Here is an 18,185-nt window from a genome sequence, read left to right as displayed (position 1 = left end):
TGGGCCCTGTTGCTTGGGTTCTTTGTTGCTGAATTGAAGTAGTTAATGCTTGAAGTCTGGTCCAGCACATAGTCATAGAGATGTACAGCATGGAAACAGACCCTTTGGTCCAACTTGTTAATGCCGACCAGATATCCCAACCCAATCTAGTCCCACCTGCCAGCACCTGGCACATTTCCCTCAACTCTTGTATTCATATACACATCCAGATGCCTTCTAAATGTTGCAATTGTACTAGCCTCCACCACTTCCTCTGTGGCAGCTCATTTCATACACGTACCACCCTCTGTGTGAAAAAGTTGCCCCTTAGGTCTCTTTTATATTTTTCCCTTCTCACCCTAAATCTATGCCCTCTCATTCTGGATTCCCCTACCCCAGGGAAAAGACTTTGTCCATTTACCCTATCCATGCCCCTCATGATTTTCTAAACCTCTATAAGGTCACCCCTCAGCCTCTGACTCTCAAAGGAAAACAGCCCTAGCCTATTAGGCCTCTCCCTGTAACTCAAATCCTCCAACCCTGTAAATACATGATGGTGTCTAAAGTTGAATGGTTGGGTGGTCACTTCTTATACAAGTGAGTTAAGCTAAATAGCACAAAATGTTTAAAAAGAGAAGATTTGTCAATTCTAGCTGCTAAATTACTTTACAACACGCCACTTTAACTGTTTAAAGATTTTTGCACTCTCTCCCCTTTTCCCCCTCCCTCCTTGTTAAGATGGTTTAACATGAAATGTATCTTTCGAAATGGCAAACTGCCTAGAAGAATTGAATCGTGTTCGATCATGTACATGCTGTCTTGAACTATGCAGTCTGTCTGGTGAAGATCATCCTGCAGGGGTGTTAGGCCATTTATCACTTTTTAATGCAGTGATAGTAACTAAATTATGGTATAAGTCCAAACGTTGTTTCCTGGAAGGGAACTTGTGGGTAGCGGTGTTCCCATCCTTCCAGTTGCTGTTTGCGCCCTTCATAACAGTGGAGGTCGCAGGCTTGGTGTAAAAGCCTTGACAATTGGTTGCAGTGCATCTTGTCGACTGTACATACTTTAGTCATTGTGTGTTCGTGATGGAGAAAATGAATGTTAAGCCAATGAAATGGACTTCTTTTTTTGTTGTTGTTAGAGCAGAATTCATTTTGTCAAGTAACTGATCCCAACACACCCCATTGTAGGTAATGTGTTTTGCAGTGAATCACTTGCTGAAGAATATCTAATGTCTGTCTTGGTCTTGTAAACTTTTATACTGTTAAGTTTCTTGACAAAGGAAATCTTTGCATTTTGATGCTGGGATCTAGAAAATACTAATGTTGAATCTCAAGATGTATTCATTTAAAGTCTCTTATTACTGGGTGACATATGCCATGATTGAATGTTATCCAGATCTCTCTGCATCTGGATTGCTTTAGTTTCTGAGGAGTTGTGAATGGAATGGAACTCCATGCTACCATCAGCAAACATCCTCACCTTTTGATCTAATGATGGCTGGGAATGCAACTGAAGATGTTTTGGTGTAGGATATTACCTGAGGAACTTCAACGAATTCAGGCATGTTCTATTATGTTCAGTATAGAGCTTCTCTCCTGATTCCCATCCAGTTCAATTTTGCTCAAACTCCTTATTGGCACACTCTGTCAAATGCTAACTTGGTATCCAGGGCAGTCACTCTCGCCTCACTGCAGGACTGTGGCCGTTTTTGTCTGTCTTGTCACTTGTTTGCAAATGTGCACTAACTACAATAGCCTCTTTCAGTCTACTGGCTCTTACACAGTATTCAGTGACTGACTGACTGACAATTACTAAACAATATGACAGCAGAATGAGCTGATTGTTTTTCCTCATAATCAAACTCTATGACTTAACAATAAAATAAAATAAATTACCATGCACTGAATATAACATTTTGTACATCTTTAAACCATGTAGAACAATGATTAACTGCATTGTTTCTTTATCTGGCCCTTTTTGAATACAGCAGGGTTGCGTTGCAGATTCCAAATCAAACAAATTAGTTCAGGTTTTTCATAAGACATGTTAGCATTTAGAAATGGGAAAGTAGTAGTTACAGAGCAGTGTATTGTTCTTCCTGTTTACCCGAAGGTGCTAATTTTAACTTTTTCCTTGACTAAATTTGAATTGGATGGTGGAGATACAAATAAGCTCAGGCATTTTGTATTAGATTTGTGTCTCAATCAATACCCCTGTCTAATACCCAGGATTCACTCTTAGTTTTTGTTTACTTTAGAAGTATATTTTAAAAACAAAACTGATACTTCATATTAGTGACGTTTTTGGTGCTGACGATTCATTTAAAATGTCTTCATGTTGTAAATCTATCTTGTCATTTGGGGGAAGAGAACTGCTATCTCCTCACAGACAAATTGATTTTTTAAAATTTATTCTTTCAAAATATTTAAAAATACACAAAAGCACATTCTTAAAATGTGTATGAAACTGCCAAGTAATATTGTAAGTGCTGTTTCACAAGAATTACTCATTTCATATGGTGAGACTTGTATGAAATCTTTATTACCAGTAGCTAAATAAGATATTGGAGATCGAGTTTAGTTATTGTCTGCAACATATATGTGTCCCTATGCCATCAAATTTGCTAATGTTGTGCTGGTTAATTTGCTAATTAATTGTGTAGCTAGCCAGCTAAAATAGCATATCATGGAATTATACAGTTACCGAATTCAGCCTTGTATTAAGGATAGTAATGTAAACTCTTTTTGCTTTGTCTGAGTAACAACACCACCTGCAAGTTTCCCTCCAAGCCACTCGCCATTCTGACTTGTAATCATGTGACTGATCTCATGCTACTGAAGGAACAAAATCCTGGCAAACCTACCAAATGGCATTATGGGTTTACCTACAGCCTATGGACTGCAGTGGTTCAAAAAGGCAACTCACTATCACCTTTTTTTTTGAGCAATTTGAAATGGGCAATAAATGCCCAACCAGTGACGCTCGTGTCTCACAAGTGAATTTAAAACAAAGACTTTTTTTTGATTTGACAAAGAATTAAGAAGTGTGCAGTTTAATTTACTTGCATTATGACATCAATTACTTTGGGTTGTACCACCCTCTTGTAACTGTATAGAGCTTAATTTCCTACTACCACTGCAGATACCAAGATTCTAATTTAGAGGAATTTGGATTTGAACTTTTCAAAGGAGACACACTCTCAAAACCCTTCCACTATCTCAAAATCTGTGTCTGCAGTAAAGGTGGATTGTGTATATTTAGAAACACTGCTGACAGCAAGATAACTGCATGTAGGCTATCAGCTGTACTGTTGAAATACAAAGTGCTGAAAGAAATGTACTTTACGAGCTAGTCTGAATAGACTGGAAAACCTGACCATGGCATCCTTCACATTCCTTTTTGAGGTCATTCAAATCAATGTAAGGGATAACGTCAATGCCATTTACACTGAAGAAGTTTTAAGAGTTGATGCAAGCATAGAAATCAACTTATGATATTGTTCTGTGTCACAAATACAACAAACTTAAAACTTGTTTTTTTTTGACTTTCTAGTTAATTTGAGGTCAAGTGGAGGAATGAAGGGGTTTGAAACTGAAGGGAACAATGGTGGAGTGAAGAAGGCTCCATGAGGAATCGGGATATATAAACTGGGCTATGAAGGGAGTAGGCAGAAATACCCTGGAGATGTGGGGATGGGGAGGACTGCAAGATGGATGAACGTGATTGGGAGCAGAGCTTGAAATCCATTACTGAGGAAGTTAGTCCTTAGCTTAAATTTAAATTTAAAGAATATGGGGGTGAGGGTTGGTACATACAATGAATGTGTTGTAATGAACCCTGTGTTAATTGTCAACTTTAAATCTGGGTTGAGATTCAATATACAATGAAAAGGGCAGTACCTTTTTATAGGAGAAAGTGAAGTCTGCAGATGCTGGAGATCCGAGCTGAAAATGTGTTGCTAGAAAAGCGCAGCAGGTCAGGCAGCATCCAAGGAACAGGAAATTCGACGTTTCGGGCATGAGCCCATCCTGATGAAGGGCTTATGCCTGAAACATCGAATTTCCTGTTCCTTGGATGCTGCCTGACCTCCTGCGCTTTTCCAGCAACACATTTTCAGCTCAGTATCTGTTTATAGCTTGGCATTGTGCACTGGCTGAGATCTCACCAGTCTGAGGAAGGTGTGTTTAGGGTCTAGTCTTTTATGTACGTGTAAGTTTTTTGTTTTTTTTTTCTTTGGGTGTTGCAAGAAAACGTCTCATGTCTGTTGGCTTGTGGTGTCCAGGACATTAATACTTTGGTGTATTGTTGTTTTATGTTTAATGTGAAATTTATTTGAGACTAATGGATGCTTCTGCTTGAGTCCAATAGCTAATATGTGTACTGAAATACAGACAATATTGTTACGACTTGACTTTATCTAATAAGTGAATTAGCAAGAATGAAAATATAATACTTAAAATTCCGAGACACATCCTTTTTGGAGAAAAACATTTGATGACTTCTTTCGTGCAGTCCGTTTAAAATAATTGGAATTTCATTGGGCATGTGAATGGTCACAACTGAATTGCACTGTAATGTACCATTTACAAAGTTTTAATGAATATATTTTTGGACCTATCTTATGCCTCAAACCATTGCACCTGATGGCATATTTAACAAATTGATCATCTCATTCAATAATTGTCCAATCCCACTTCCAACCAGTGGCATGACAGCTCTTGCAAAATTTAGAGTACGCAATAGGTCAGTCAGTTTTTGAGTTAATTTTTTTTTGTTGGTACGACTAACCGGTTTGACAATGTTTGAAGAAGCTGTGTGAACTGCAGGGACCACTAATTCCTCAGTATAATTGTACGTTTGAAAACTTATTTTGTTTTATTTATAAGGTGTCACTTTGCAGAATGCTTCAAGAAGATAATTTTGATGAACTTCTTACTCGGAAGGAACAGGAATGGAAGGACCTTCAGATGCAACGTGTCCAGTCACTACATACTGCACTTCAAGATTCACAAAGAAAACTCAAAGAACAGCAAGAAAAGTTTAACATACTGAAAGAGGACTTCATGTTCAACCTAAAGGTACTGGAGGAAAGAGACCGAGATTTGGAACGGTATGATGCCATATTTGCTCGACTGAAGGTTACTGAAAGCTGCAAACAGGCAGAGCTCAGTGATCTGCAAATTCAGATTGCCAAGATGCAAGAACTTGTGACTAAGGAAACAAAGACTCGGGATGAAGTGCAGTTTCAGTACCAGCAGGCGCTGAAAGCACATCAACTAGAAATAGAGAAAATGCGCAGGTATGGTCAGGTCAAGGAATATCGTGCATAAGAATGCCTGCAGTTTCTGTCAATTGCAAGAAAATTATGTTGGAAATGCTATGGTTCATCAGCTTCTATGTCCCCTTCTGTTTTAAAGCTGCAATGCCACACGATCTTTCTTATATTGTAACATTACCAGCTCACTTGGCAAGTTGTAAAGGACCACTGAAAGTAATTGTGAATAGATGGTCATTAATCAGCCATTTTAACTGATAGATTTAACCCTTTGTGATTCTGCAGCATGATTTTTATATAAGCCTAGCCTATGTAGACCTTTTCCTAATGTTAAGGATGCTTCAGAACTGCAACATAAATTCACTACTGCAATTTTAAAGGGAGATGTGAATAATAGATTGCATCTAATGATGCAGAAAGCAGCAATAATTATTGTATTTTTCTATGTTTGAAGCACTTTTTTTTAATGTAGTTTAAATTTTCAAATCATGCCAGATTTAGCTAAGTAGATGAACTTAATGAAGGAATTTTATTTTCAATCCAGTGTAATATCAACCTTTTTCTATTAGCAAAAGTATTGCCTGCTTCCTGGGGTTGAGTTACAAGAACACCTGTTCTTCTCCAGCACGTAACAACTGACCTTCATTCTCGATTTAGCTTTATAGTCTGTTCAACACAATCAGCCTAAAAAGAGGCGAGGAGATGACCCAGTGTTATTATCATAGAGTATCCTGAGACCCAGGTAATGTTCTGGGGATGACAGATGGTTGAATTTGAACTCAATAAAAATCTGGAATTAGGAATTTAATAATGACCATGAAACTTGGGGTTCATTAATGCCCTTTCAGGGAAGGAACTGCACCTGCAGTGATTGTAATAAGTTCCCTGACTGGGGCTTCTGGCTGACATAAAGGTTGAGGTCGGGGATGCTGACATTCTGGTGCCTAACTGTTTGTGGTGGTACTATAGTTAAGGACTGTCTCTTTGTAAGTAAAAGGTGACTTGCTGATGGGGTTCCAGCCTCTGTAGAATTATTTCACCACCCTTTCCTGGTCTGGCCTACAAGTGACTCCAGACCCACAGGAATGTGGTTGACTCTTTACTCCCCTTTGGGCAATAATGCGAGCTCAGCCAGCAACACACTCATGCTGTGAATTTATTTATATTTGAAAAGCCTAATCTTATCCTTCGTAGAGGACCAAGTGAATGCATTTATGTTAAGTGTTACCAAGTGTAAATAAAATCCCCCACCGTAATTTTGGGCTATTGAGGATTGAATAATAACTCAGCCAAACCAACCCATTTGTGCATATGTTCTGCATTTTGGCTTAGCAATTAGCTGGAAAGATTCAGACATTGGGTGCCTTTTTACTTGTCTGCATGTCAGCAGTTCCAGTCTTGAATTCCTGATTATGGGCAATAGTTTGCACAAGTTGTCTTTTAAACCTTCCATTGATAAAATTTAAGTCATTTTTGCCTAATATGCATTATATGTTACTAACTGTATAACTTTTTTCAAATGTGTTTCGCATAAGATTTTAGAAATTATGCTGTCTTTAGAATCATGAATAATATGTTCTAATAATAAAAGAAACCTCAGTCTAATTTTGAGATTTTAATTGCTGATTTGTAAACCTGTTGAAATACAGTTCAAAAGACTCTAAGATTGATGAGCAACATGAAGAGTATCAGAAACTAAAACAAAATCTTGAGCGCAAAGTCCAAGAAGTGGAGGGACAACTAACTTTACAAAAACAGGTGTGGCAAGTAATATTTTCAATTTAGCCTTAATTCAAACTTGCAATACATTTTGCTAGAAACACTGTATGATGTCTTAGAAACTTAAATACTACCAAGAAATATTTTCAATATTGTGGCAGGGTCACTTACCTTTTTTATAATTTTTTAAATTCCATATCATTGAATTTCAAAGAGGAATCCACATCTTCTTACTTTACCATTTACTGAAGGTGTGACTTTTGAATTGAAATGAACTGGATAAAATATTTCAAATAGACCAAACTATAATATGCCTACTTTGAGCACAACCTGGCATTTAAAACTTTAACACACTGACTTCTTAAACCACATTAGAAATCAGAAGTAGTATTTATTTGACCAGCATAGATGAAAAGCTAATTCATTGCTTGCATCCAGAAAGTTTAAGTGCGGTTGCTAATTTCATGATCCCAGCTGATGGTAATACTGACCAAATTAGATCCCAGAGTGAAATCTTGACAGACTAAAGGATTTATTTTAGCAATTTGATGGTCAGCTACTTGTTCACATGGGGCTGTTAATGTACATTTAAAAGAAGAATATAATTTATTGTACAAAGGCAGAGGAGGGGGAAATCACACAGCTTGTATATAGGACAATTTTGAAACTTTTATCATAAACAATAAAAAGGCTCAACCTTTTGTTCCCAGCTATATCTTGTGCAGAACTTAACCCCTTCAAAAAATTACTCCCCTCACTATAAAATTTATTATGCAATTGAAAAGTTTGCAAGCATTTCATTTTGGTGACTTTCTGCATATCAAGATGTGATTTTTTTTTTTCCCTTTCTCCCCAACGTACAGAGACAGGCTAACTCTCAGTGAATTTTCTCTCTGCTTTAATTGCGTTGAGGCCACTAAACAGTGTATCTGCTGGTATGAACGTTCCCTCTGACCCCTTTTTATTTATGGTATGAAAGTTTTACATTGTACATACCTGAGCAAAAACCATCCTAGTTACCTTGGTAATCATTTAGCTTAAGTCATATGTTTTCTTAGGCAGTTCTTGACCTAATGCTTTAAAAAAAGGTGAGTTGATGATCCTTTGTTTTATTTAAAACAAAACTAGTTACCTTCACAGAAGTAAGCCTAAAACCCCATTTTAATGCTACTGTAGAATCATTGTTTGGGAATTATACATATACTGCAAACCCATATTATTGTATCAAATATTTGGATCCTTTATTTAATTTTAAGCAGTCAAAACTGTGTGCAGCTTACTCACACTAGACCATGGAAGGCTTCATGTTGCTTGTCCAGAGCCATTGGCTTATTGACTTGTGGAGTTATTAGGAGTGACCCTGTTTAATAGGATCACCAGGTTCTGTTTAGTGAGGTGAATTGTTTTATTGGGCATCGGATTTGGAATGTGGAAGAATTGTCTAGTTTAGGCCTTGAATTACTTAGTCAGTACAAAGGATTGATTTGCTTGTCAAACATGTTTGGCACCTGCCATCTGGGGTCGTTTTTGACCTCCGATGACATGTTTTATACCTGTACCTCCCATGCAGGTTATTTTTCTGGCATGCATGACAACAGTTGTTCCACTTCAAATAATGATTTGAATATGAAATGTTTGTATGTTCTCTGAATGTCATCTCTTTTTTGGATTTTTTTTCTTTTTAAAAAAAATCTGAACAGTGGCTCTCGCACAGTAGATAGCATGCACTGCTCAGTAGTAACATGCTGAGCTGCAGAGCTAAGGTATTATATCTCTCTAGTCTCTTGCAGCTATTTGGTGAAGTGAACTATTCATTATGTTTGGCATTTGTGCATTGTAATGACTTATACATTTTAATTGTCTAAAGTTTCAACTTGGGATAGAAGGGGAATTTAAAACTTGTTAAATTGTAGCTGAAAATTTGCACAGAGTAAGACACCTACTGCCAAGCGTGACATCTAATAGGATAATTTGTCATCTTTTGCCTTTTTAATTTCTATCTAAACAGTTAAATTAATGTTCCAAATTTAATGGCAAGTAATTTACAGATCGGTGAATTAACAGATGTGCTCGAGGGGAATTAAACTATGCAACTTCATCAAAGAAAAAACTTACTTTTATTCACGTCTTTCACATCCTCCAGATATCCCAAAGCACTTCATTGACGATGAATCAATGATTCAGCATCCAGGTATAGACCGGATAGATTGAGTGAATCCTGAGACGAGTATAAAGGAAGTAGGAGTATACTTAAGAGGGAAATCAGGAAGGCACAACAGGGACATGAGATCGCATTGGCAAATAGAATTAAGGAGAATCCAAAGGGTTTTTACAAATCTATTGAGGACAAAAGGGTAACTAGGGAGAGAATAGGGCCCCTCAAAGATCAGCAAGGCGGCCTTTGTGTGGAGCCATAGAAAATGGGGGAGATACTAAATGAATATTTTGCATCAGTATTTATTGTGGAAAAGGATATGGAAGATGTAGACATAAGGGAAATAGATGGTGACATCTTGCAAAATGTCCAGATTACAGAGGAGGAAGTGCTGGATGTCTTGAAACAGTTAAAGGTGGATAAATCCATAGCCATTTGGATACAGAACTGGCTCAAAGATAGGCAGAGGGTGGTGGTGGAGGAGGGTTGTTTTTCAGACTGGAGGTCTGTGACCAGTGGAGTGTCACAAGGATCAGTGCTGGGCCCTCTACTTTTTGACATTTTACATAAATGATTTGGATGTGAGCATAAGAGGTACCATTAGTAAGCTTGCAGATGACACCAAAATTGGAGGTGTAGTGGACAATGAAGAGGGTTACCTCAGATTACAACAGGATCTGGAACAGATGGGCCAATGGGCTGAGAAGTGGCAGATGGAGTTTAATTCAGATAAATGTGAAGTGCTGCATTTTGGGAAAACAAATCTTAGGATGACTTATACACTTAATGGTAAGGTCCTAGGGAGTGTTGCTGAACAAAGAGACCTTGGAGTGCAGGTTCATAGCTCCTTGAAAGTGGAGTCGCAGGTAGACAGGATAGTGAAGAAGGTGTTTGGTATGCTTTCCTTTATTGGTCAGTATTGAGTACAGGAGTTGGGAGGTCATGTTGTGGCTGTACAAAACATTAGTTAGGCCACTGTTGGAATATTGCATGCAATTCTGGTCTCCTTCCTGTTGGAAAGATGTTGTGAAACTTGAAAGGGTTCAGAAAAGATTTAAAAGGATGTTGCCAGGGTTGAAGGATTTGAGCTACAAGAAGAGACTGAACAGGCTGGGGCTGTTTTCCCTGGAATGCCAGAGGCTGAGGGGTGACCCTTTATAGAGGTTTACAAAATTGAGGGGCATGGATAGGATAAATAGACAAAGTCTTTTCCCTTGGGTCAGGGAGTCCAGAACTAGAGGGCATAGTTTTAGGCTGAGAGGGGAAAGATATGAGACCTAAGGGGCAACTTTTTCACGCAGAGGACGGTGCATGTATGGAATGAGCTGCCAGAGGAAGTGGTGGAGGCTTGTACAATTGCAACATTTAAGAGGCATTTGGATGGATATATGAATAGAAAGGGTTTGGAGGGATATGGGCCAGGTGCTGGCAGGTGGGATTAGATTGTGTTGGGGTATCTGGTCGGCATGGACAGGTTGGACTGAAGGGTCTGTTTCCATGCTGTACTTCTCAGTGACTCTAAGTCTTTTCTGTCATTTGATAAGATTGTGTTGATCTGTTTGTTTCAAATTTCACCTTCCCATTTATCCCCGATTTAACCTCAGATTCTTGCTAGACAAGGAAAACAATCTACCTCTAATTTTTAAAGTATTTAATCACTCACCTCCTCCCCCTTTTTATGAGGCAGAAAGTGCCAAAGCTGCACAACCTTCGCAGAGAGAAATTAGAGTTACAGAGATGTACAGCACGGAACCATCCTTCGGTCCAACTCATCCATGCCTACTAGATATTCTACATTAATCTAATCCCTTTTGGCCCATATCCCCCTCAACCCTTCCTATTTGTCTAACCATCCAGATGCCTTTTTAAAAGTTGTGATTATAACTGCCTCCACTACTTCCTCTGGCAGCTCATTCCATACATGCACTGCTCTCTGCATGAAAAAGTTGCCCCTTGAGTCCCTTTTAAATCTTTACCCTCTTACCATAAACCTATGGAGTTTAATATAGATAAAATGTAAATGCATTTTGGGAAAGCAAATCTTTAGCAGGATTTAGACACATAATGGTAAGGTCCTGGGGAGTGTTGCTGAACAAAGAGACCTTGGAGTGCAGGTTTATACTTCCTTGAAAGTGGAGTTGCAAGTCAATAGGAAAATGAAGGAGACGTTTGATATGCTTTCCTTTATTGGTCAGAACATTGACTATAGGAGTTGTGAGGTCATGTTGCAGCTATGGTAAATAGTTTGTGAAATTCTTTTCCCAAGAGGCATTGCTGTTTGGGTCATTTGAGCTTATTCTAGTGTAAGTTGAACAGATTTTGATAGACAAAGGAGTTGCGGGTCATGTGGGACAGACCTGAAAACGGAGTTAAGATCAGTTCAAGATCAGCTATGATTTTATCAAACGATGGAACAAGCTTAAAGGGCTGAATGGCCCAATCCTCTTCCTTTTAGATGTAATACTCCTAATGTACTGCTTGTAAAAACAAAATGTATGGATGTTGCAAATTTGAGATGGTTTTGTTTTCAATATTAACCGTTTTGAAGCATTGACAGCAGCAAGGAAAAGGGGAAGCAGGCAAGAGGAAGATTTGTGTTATGGTGCCAGGTAGGAAAAATGGTGCATGGCAAAAGGAGATGGCAACAAAATTAGGCCGAGAAAGGATAAAATGTCCAAATAATGAGTGGTGGTTATAACCTAAAATGGTTCAACTCAATGGCCAGAACAATTTTATTCCAGTTGCAGGAAAAAATACCTATTTACTTGCTATTTATGGCCATTCTTCTAATGCTGGCTGCTCCCTGAAGCCTCCATCATGGAGAATTGGGCCGACTTCAATGCACCACAGGCAAAGCAAAGGCCAGCCCTTCATGACCCCAGAGGAGCAAAGAACAGCCCTTAAGAGCAGCAACAGATGGCATGAGGATTCGAACTACAAATTCAGTTCAATTATATTTCTCTAGCATCTTTTAGGTATTGCATAGCTTTCTTTTCTAAAGTATTTTTAAAAATATGGTAAGTCAGCCTGTCGAGACGTGTTATGATAGACCTCTAGAGCAGGTGGAACTTGAATGCAACTCTTTTGCTTCACAGGTAGGGACACTGCAAGAGCACCCTTTGTTTTTTTTGCTTCAATGCAATGTTAATGTCAAACTGTAAATGCAACGTATTAAAAATTTCTACCAAGTATTTAATGACATTATTTACTAATTATATGTAATTTAATTTTTCTTGTTTTGACATTTGCTATTTACTTAATACTTGAATGAATGAAGTGAGGGACTTAGAGGATAGGTGGGCATCTAGCTAGGGTGATAAGTGGCTGAGGGAGTAGATTGGATCAGGCAAGAGCCAGGTTGGGGGGAGTTGGGTCGTGAGGTCAAGTGGAGATTTGGTGGCATTGACTATTGAAGGCAGGACAGATTCTGGTTGGTTGGGGTGGGGTGTCAATGGAGGCTTGATGTAGGGTGGAGGATGTCGAGTCAGATTTGAGGAAGTGACAGAACTGGTGGTCAGTGGTGAGTTCAGGAGAATGAACAATTTTTAGTTTATTTACGATCTAGAGCAGGTTTTCATCCCTCTAATTCTCTTGTTTAGCTATTCAAGCAAATGAGTCAATTCTGCAAAGACTCCAACTCAACTCAAGAGTTGGAGACCTTTTATTGGTAAGTTACAGACAAACGATAATGTCCCATTGGAAGCTTAAACTTCCCCAGTAGTTACTGCTTTGTTGGGTATATTGGCACATATACATGGCCCCAACACATCTCCTGTCTAAGCTACTGCAATGACGACCTTCCTGTTGGAAGATCTAGTTTATTATTGAGCTGGAAGAATGCAAAGTTCTTTTGAGTTACACTAAAACAATAGAAGAAGGTGTGATAGACAGCAGACTGTGTGGCTTGGAAAATTAAAGGCACCACAGTCAGGATTATGCTTGCAATTGAATATGAATGTTCTGCAAAGCAGTCTGCACACTCATTTGGCCTCCCCCAATACCAGAGTGATTACTTAAATGCTATATCATGAGCAGTGAATTCAATACAGCACACTAAATTGAAAGTGTTAGTAAATTACTGTTTCACTTGTAAGTGTTTTTAGCCCTGAATAGTTGCAGGCGTTGTATTTCCACACTTGCACCTGTCTCCAGCATCCACAGTCCTTTTTGGCTTCTAATTGTTTTATATTTTGTTCCTATCACTGCTGAAAATAGAGTATATCTCTTGGGAAGGCAATAAATTAAAAATGTTTTTACTTTACATTTCTGTGTACTATGAACACCAATGTAATGGTGTTGGTAATAATTGAAGAATGGAACAGAATACTGTGAAAGGATTGGTCACTTCATAATATTGAAAGTGGAGGGGGTGGTGATTTTATTTGGTAGTGACATCCTGTTGAAAGTAGTAAAAATGGCAGAGGTTGATTTATTGAAAGTGGAAGTTAATGTATTGTCTTCAAGCTTATCTTTCCAACACATCTTTGCATCATTAGCAAATTTGGCTTCAGTACGTGGTGTCTGTTCAGCAAGTCAAGTCACCAACACCAGCTGTAGCTTTTCCTTATTTACGAATGCCCCGCCATTTCTGTATGACAGCATTGTCACCTGCTGTTGTGTTCCCAAGAGGGCTGCAGTCCCCTGGATTACCTGTGTGATTACTGCTCACTCTTCCTACCCATTGTGGTGAGCTTCTTTTGCCTGTTCCTCAGTGAGCAAGTCTCTTTGTGCTGTTCAAATTTCCATCCGGTCCAGTTAATTCCTTGGGCCATACATGATTGGTCTGCACCTGAAAACACATGCAGCCCATGCAACCAATTTTCACCCGTGAAAGTCATGCTATGTCCCTTTTAACTGAGTGCTTACTAAAATTGTTAACAGTTTTGATTGGTCTTCTTAGATCATGTAAGATCCTACCGCTACACTGCCTCAACCTGAAACTAGTCAGTGCTAATTTTTAACCTTATCCCAGTTTTGCTTCCAGTGGATCTCCATGTTCAGCAGTTGGTGCCTGAAATGGAAATTATTCTATTTTCTACAGCATAAGAACCATAATTTTCTAGTCCTCTTCTGAAGATGACTCAAAACACTAACTTTCTTTCTTCACAAATGCTGTCAGATCTTCTGAGTTTCTCCAGCACTGTTTTCATTTAACCTCTCCAGCATTCAGTCCTTTTTGCTTCTAATTGTTTTATATTTTGTTCCTATCACTGCTGAAAATAGAGTATATTTCTTGGGAACACTAAATTAAAATTTACATTACATTTCTGTGTACTATGAACACAAATTTAGTATGTAAAGAATTCTGCGATTATTTAATGTAGCACTAATGTACATAGAGTTGGATTTAGTAGATTTTACTAATTCAGTTGATGTAAAAATTTCCTTGAATACTTTATCCAAAGTAAAATTTCAAATTTATTGTTAAGGTAAATTTAAGAAATACTAATGACCAAAATCTGTTGGATACATACAGTACGATTTGAGGATGTACAATTTTTGAAGAGTGTAAGGAATGTTTACCTTTGTCACTCATTATTATACAGCACAGAAACAGGCCCTTCAGACCAACCAGTCCACACCGACTGTAATCCCAAGCTAAACTAGTCTCGCCTGCCTGGTCCATATCTCTCCAATCCTTTCATATTCTTGTGCTTATCCACATGTCTTTTAAACATTATGAATGTACCCACATCCACCACTTCCTCAGGAAGTTAATTTCCACATGTGAACCACCCTCTTTTTTAAATTGCTCCATATGTCGTCTTAAAATCTCTCCTCACTTCTCACCTTTTAAAAATCTGCTTCCTACTCTTGAAATCCCCATCACAGGGAAAAGACAACTACCATTAACTCTATCTGTACCCCTCATTATTTTATAATTTTTTTATAAAGTCACCTTTTTTGAAATGGTTTAATCTTCATGAAAATGTACCACCTTAAAGCTTGGAGTAAAAAATGAGGTCTGCAGATGCTGGAGATCACAGATGCAAATGTGTTGCTGGTCAAAGCACAGCAGGCCAGGCAGCATCTCAGGAATAGAGAATTCGACGTTTCGAGCATAAGCCCTTCATCAGGAATAAGAGAGAGAGAGCCAAGCAGGCTAAGATAAAAGGTAGGGAGGAGGGACTAGGGGAGGGGCGATGGAGGTGGGATAGGTGGAAGGAGGTCAAGGTGAGGGTGATAGGCCGGAGTGGGGTGGGGGCGGAGAGGTCAGGAAGAGGATTGCAGGTTAGGAGGGCGGTGCTGAGTTGAGGGAACCGACTGAGACAAGGTGGGGGGAGGGGAAATGAGGAAGCTGGAGAAATCTGAATTCATATCTTGTGGTTGGAGGGTTCCCAGGCGGAAGATGAGGCGCTCCTCCTCCAGCCGTCGTGGTGTTGTGTTCTGCCGGTGGAGGAGTCCAAGGACCTGCATATCCTCGGTGGAGTGGGAGGGAGAGTTAAAGTGTTGAGCCACGGGGTGATTGGGTTGGTTGGTTCGGGCGGCCCGGAGGTGTTCTCTGAAGCGTTCCGCAAGTAAGCGGCCTGCCTCACCAATATAGAGGAGGCCACATCGGGTGCAGCAGATGCAATAGGTGATGTGTGTGGAGGTACAGGTGAACTTGTGGCGGATATGGAAGGATCCCTTGGGGCCTTGGAGGGAAGTGAGTGTGGAGGTGTGGGCGCAAGTTTTACATTTCCTGCGGTTGCAGGGGAAGGTGCCGGGGGTGGAGGTTGGGTGGGGGGGGGGTGTGGATCTGACGAGGGAGTCACGAAGGGAGTGGTCCTTGCGGAACGCTGATAGGGGAGGGGAGGGAAATATATCCTTGGTGGTGGGGTCCGTTTGGAGGTGGTGGAAATGGCGGCGGATGATACGTTGTATGCGGAGGTTGGTGGGGTGGTAGGTGAGAACCAGTGGGGTTCTGTCTTGGTGGCGGTTGGAGGAGCGGGGCTCAAGGGTGGAGGAGCGGGAAGTGGAGGAGATGCGGTGGAGGGCATCGTCGATCACGTCTGGGGGGAGTCAGCGGTCCTTGAAGAAGGAGGCCATCTGGGCTGTGCGGTGTTGGAATTGGTCCTCCTGGGAGCAGATGCGGCGGAGACGAAGGAATTGGGAATATGGGATGGCGTTTTTACAGGGGGCAGGGTGGGAGGAGGTGTAGTCCAGGTAGCTGTGGGAGTCAGTCGGTTTATAATAGATGTCTGTGTTGAGTCGGTCGCCCGAGATAGAGATGGAAAGGTCTAGGAAGGGGAGGGAGGAGTCTGAGACAGTCCAGGTGAATTTCAGGTCGGGATGGAAGGTGTTAGTAAAGTTGATGAACTGTTGCTTTGACCAGCAACACATTTGCAGCACCTTAAAGCTTGATTCAACTATTGTCTTCTGAACTGGGTTTTGAATCTCTATGAATGCACCCTGTATATCCTGAGGGTAATTCAATAATATTTACCCTTTTTGATGAATAAACCTTCTGATTCCCAATTTTGAGTTAATTTGCAGATTTTATTAAATCAGAAAATGCATCTTAACTTTGGTTGTAAAAGACAAATATTCATTATTTAAAACATGTATTCACTAATCTCCAAGTATTTGTGTCACATTGAGCCAAATTAACACAGATTGCCCATTAATTTACTTTTACAACATTTGCAACTAAACAAACCTTATTGCAGGGGTACCCCAACAGAATAATGGTCCTTTCACTGTTGCTACAAAAAAATACTTTATTCAATGCATAGTGCAGAGCTTTGTCTCATTGAGGTCAGCCTGATTGGGACTGACTTTTGTTTTCGTGCATGAGTGGTCATTTTATGGTAAGGTCGCTTCAGTGGAGACAATGTTAAAACAGTTTGTAATGCAGGGCATTTAGTACAAGAATTTGAGGGATGGCCTTGGGAATTCAGATGGTTCACACCCCTGCCAATTGCATATTCAATAGAAATTGAGATTGCACAATGGATAATAGACAATTACTTGATAAGTGAGCTATAACAATCTATCACATGGGATTATGTGGGTATTGTGCCATTGGTAAACACTGACCTAAATGTGCTGTTGTTTTTCTTTTCACCAGAACTGAGGCAGCTGGAGATAAGAAAAAGTTTCAGCAAAATGACTCCTCAACCAATGGCCATTTTTACAGTGAAGCAGAGGAAAAAATAGATTATATGACAGACAGGCCCTTTTTTCAGCCCATATATATGTGTCGGCCAATAAAGGGCTATCCCTAGTTCATAACCTTGCAGTTTTTCTTAATTAAATTCCATTTGCTGCTATTCTGTCTACCTGATCTGTCCATTGACGTCAGTCTATTGTCTAAGCTTTCTTCATCAACTGCACTTTTTTTTTTGTATCCTCTGCCAGCTTCTTTCACAACATCTGCATGTAAGTCTAAATCATTGCTCAGTGTCATGAAAAGCAAAGGTCTTTGTTCTGAGCCCTAGAGAATACTACTGAGATGGCTTTCCTGTGAAACGAATACTGGCTGTGCATTACACTACCTCCAGTCCCTGAGCCAATTCTGAATCCACTTGCAGTTTTCTTATGGATGCCATTGGCATTTACTTTTTTGACCAGTTTGTTATCTTTATCCTTGTCAAAAGCTTTACCAAAATTAAACACTACCTTCATCAAGCCTCTTTGTTACTACCTGAAAAGTTCAATCCAGTTACTCCTAAGACAAAAATAAAGAACTGGGGATGGTGGAAATCTGAAACAAGAACTAAAATTGCTGGAGAAATTCAGCAGGTTTGGCAGCATCTGTTGAGAGAAAGCAGTGTTTGTTTTGAGTCTTGTGACCATTCTTCAAAACTGTTAGCAGCAAGGAAAAGGCGATATGTATTCAGAAGACTGGAATAGGGTGCAGTGGCGGAGGGGGTGGTGAGGAAAGTGTAAATGAACAGGCAGAGGTGGAGACCAGAGATGGGAGAGAGAATGACAGTTAGGCAGTCAAAGGTATGGCAACCTCTGTGGAAAGAAAGCAGAGTTAATGTTTTGAATTCTGTCTCCCTTCTGAACTGTTACTACGTAGGAAAAGCTGATCTGTCCGCTAAAAACAGGTGGAGGGAAATGAGA

At 39.7% G+C, this 18,185-nt stretch overlaps 2 protein-coding genes across 9 annotated transcripts in view; one reads left to right on the top strand and one right to left on the bottom strand.

Annotated features, from left to right (window-relative positions):
* Positions 1-18,185, top strand: part of ccdc57 (coiled-coil domain containing 57) — a 176,995-nt gene that overhangs the window by 5,564 nt on the left and 153,246 nt on the right. For 7 of the 8 annotated variants that reach the window (XM_060844955.1, XM_060844956.1, XM_060844961.1 and 4 more), the window contains exons 2-3: positions 4,872-5,284; positions 6,910-7,018. In XM_060844955.1, coding sequence (XP_060700938.1) covers positions 4,887-5,284; positions 6,910-7,018 — 507 coding nt within the window. In that variant the 5' untranslated portion in view covers positions 4,872-4,886. Of the gene's footprint in view, positions 1-4,871; positions 5,285-6,909; positions 7,019-18,185 lie in introns of those variants that run through there. The other variant, XM_060844964.1, reaches the window with a different exon arrangement.
* LOC132828044 (monocarboxylate transporter 4-like) overlaps positions 1-18,185 on the bottom strand; it is a 107,327-nt gene that overhangs the window by 66,972 nt on the left and 22,170 nt on the right. The window lies entirely within an intron of this gene.

This window comes from Hemiscyllium ocellatum, chromosome 25, assembly GCF_020745735.1.
Source record: "Hemiscyllium ocellatum isolate sHemOce1 chromosome 25, sHemOce1.pat.X.cur, whole genome shotgun sequence".
Taxonomy (NCBI): Eukaryota; Metazoa; Chordata; class Chondrichthyes; order Orectolobiformes; family Hemiscylliidae; genus Hemiscyllium; species Hemiscyllium ocellatum.
Note: the sequence above shows the minus strand (reverse complement) of the source record. Positions and strands in the feature narration are given on the sequence as shown.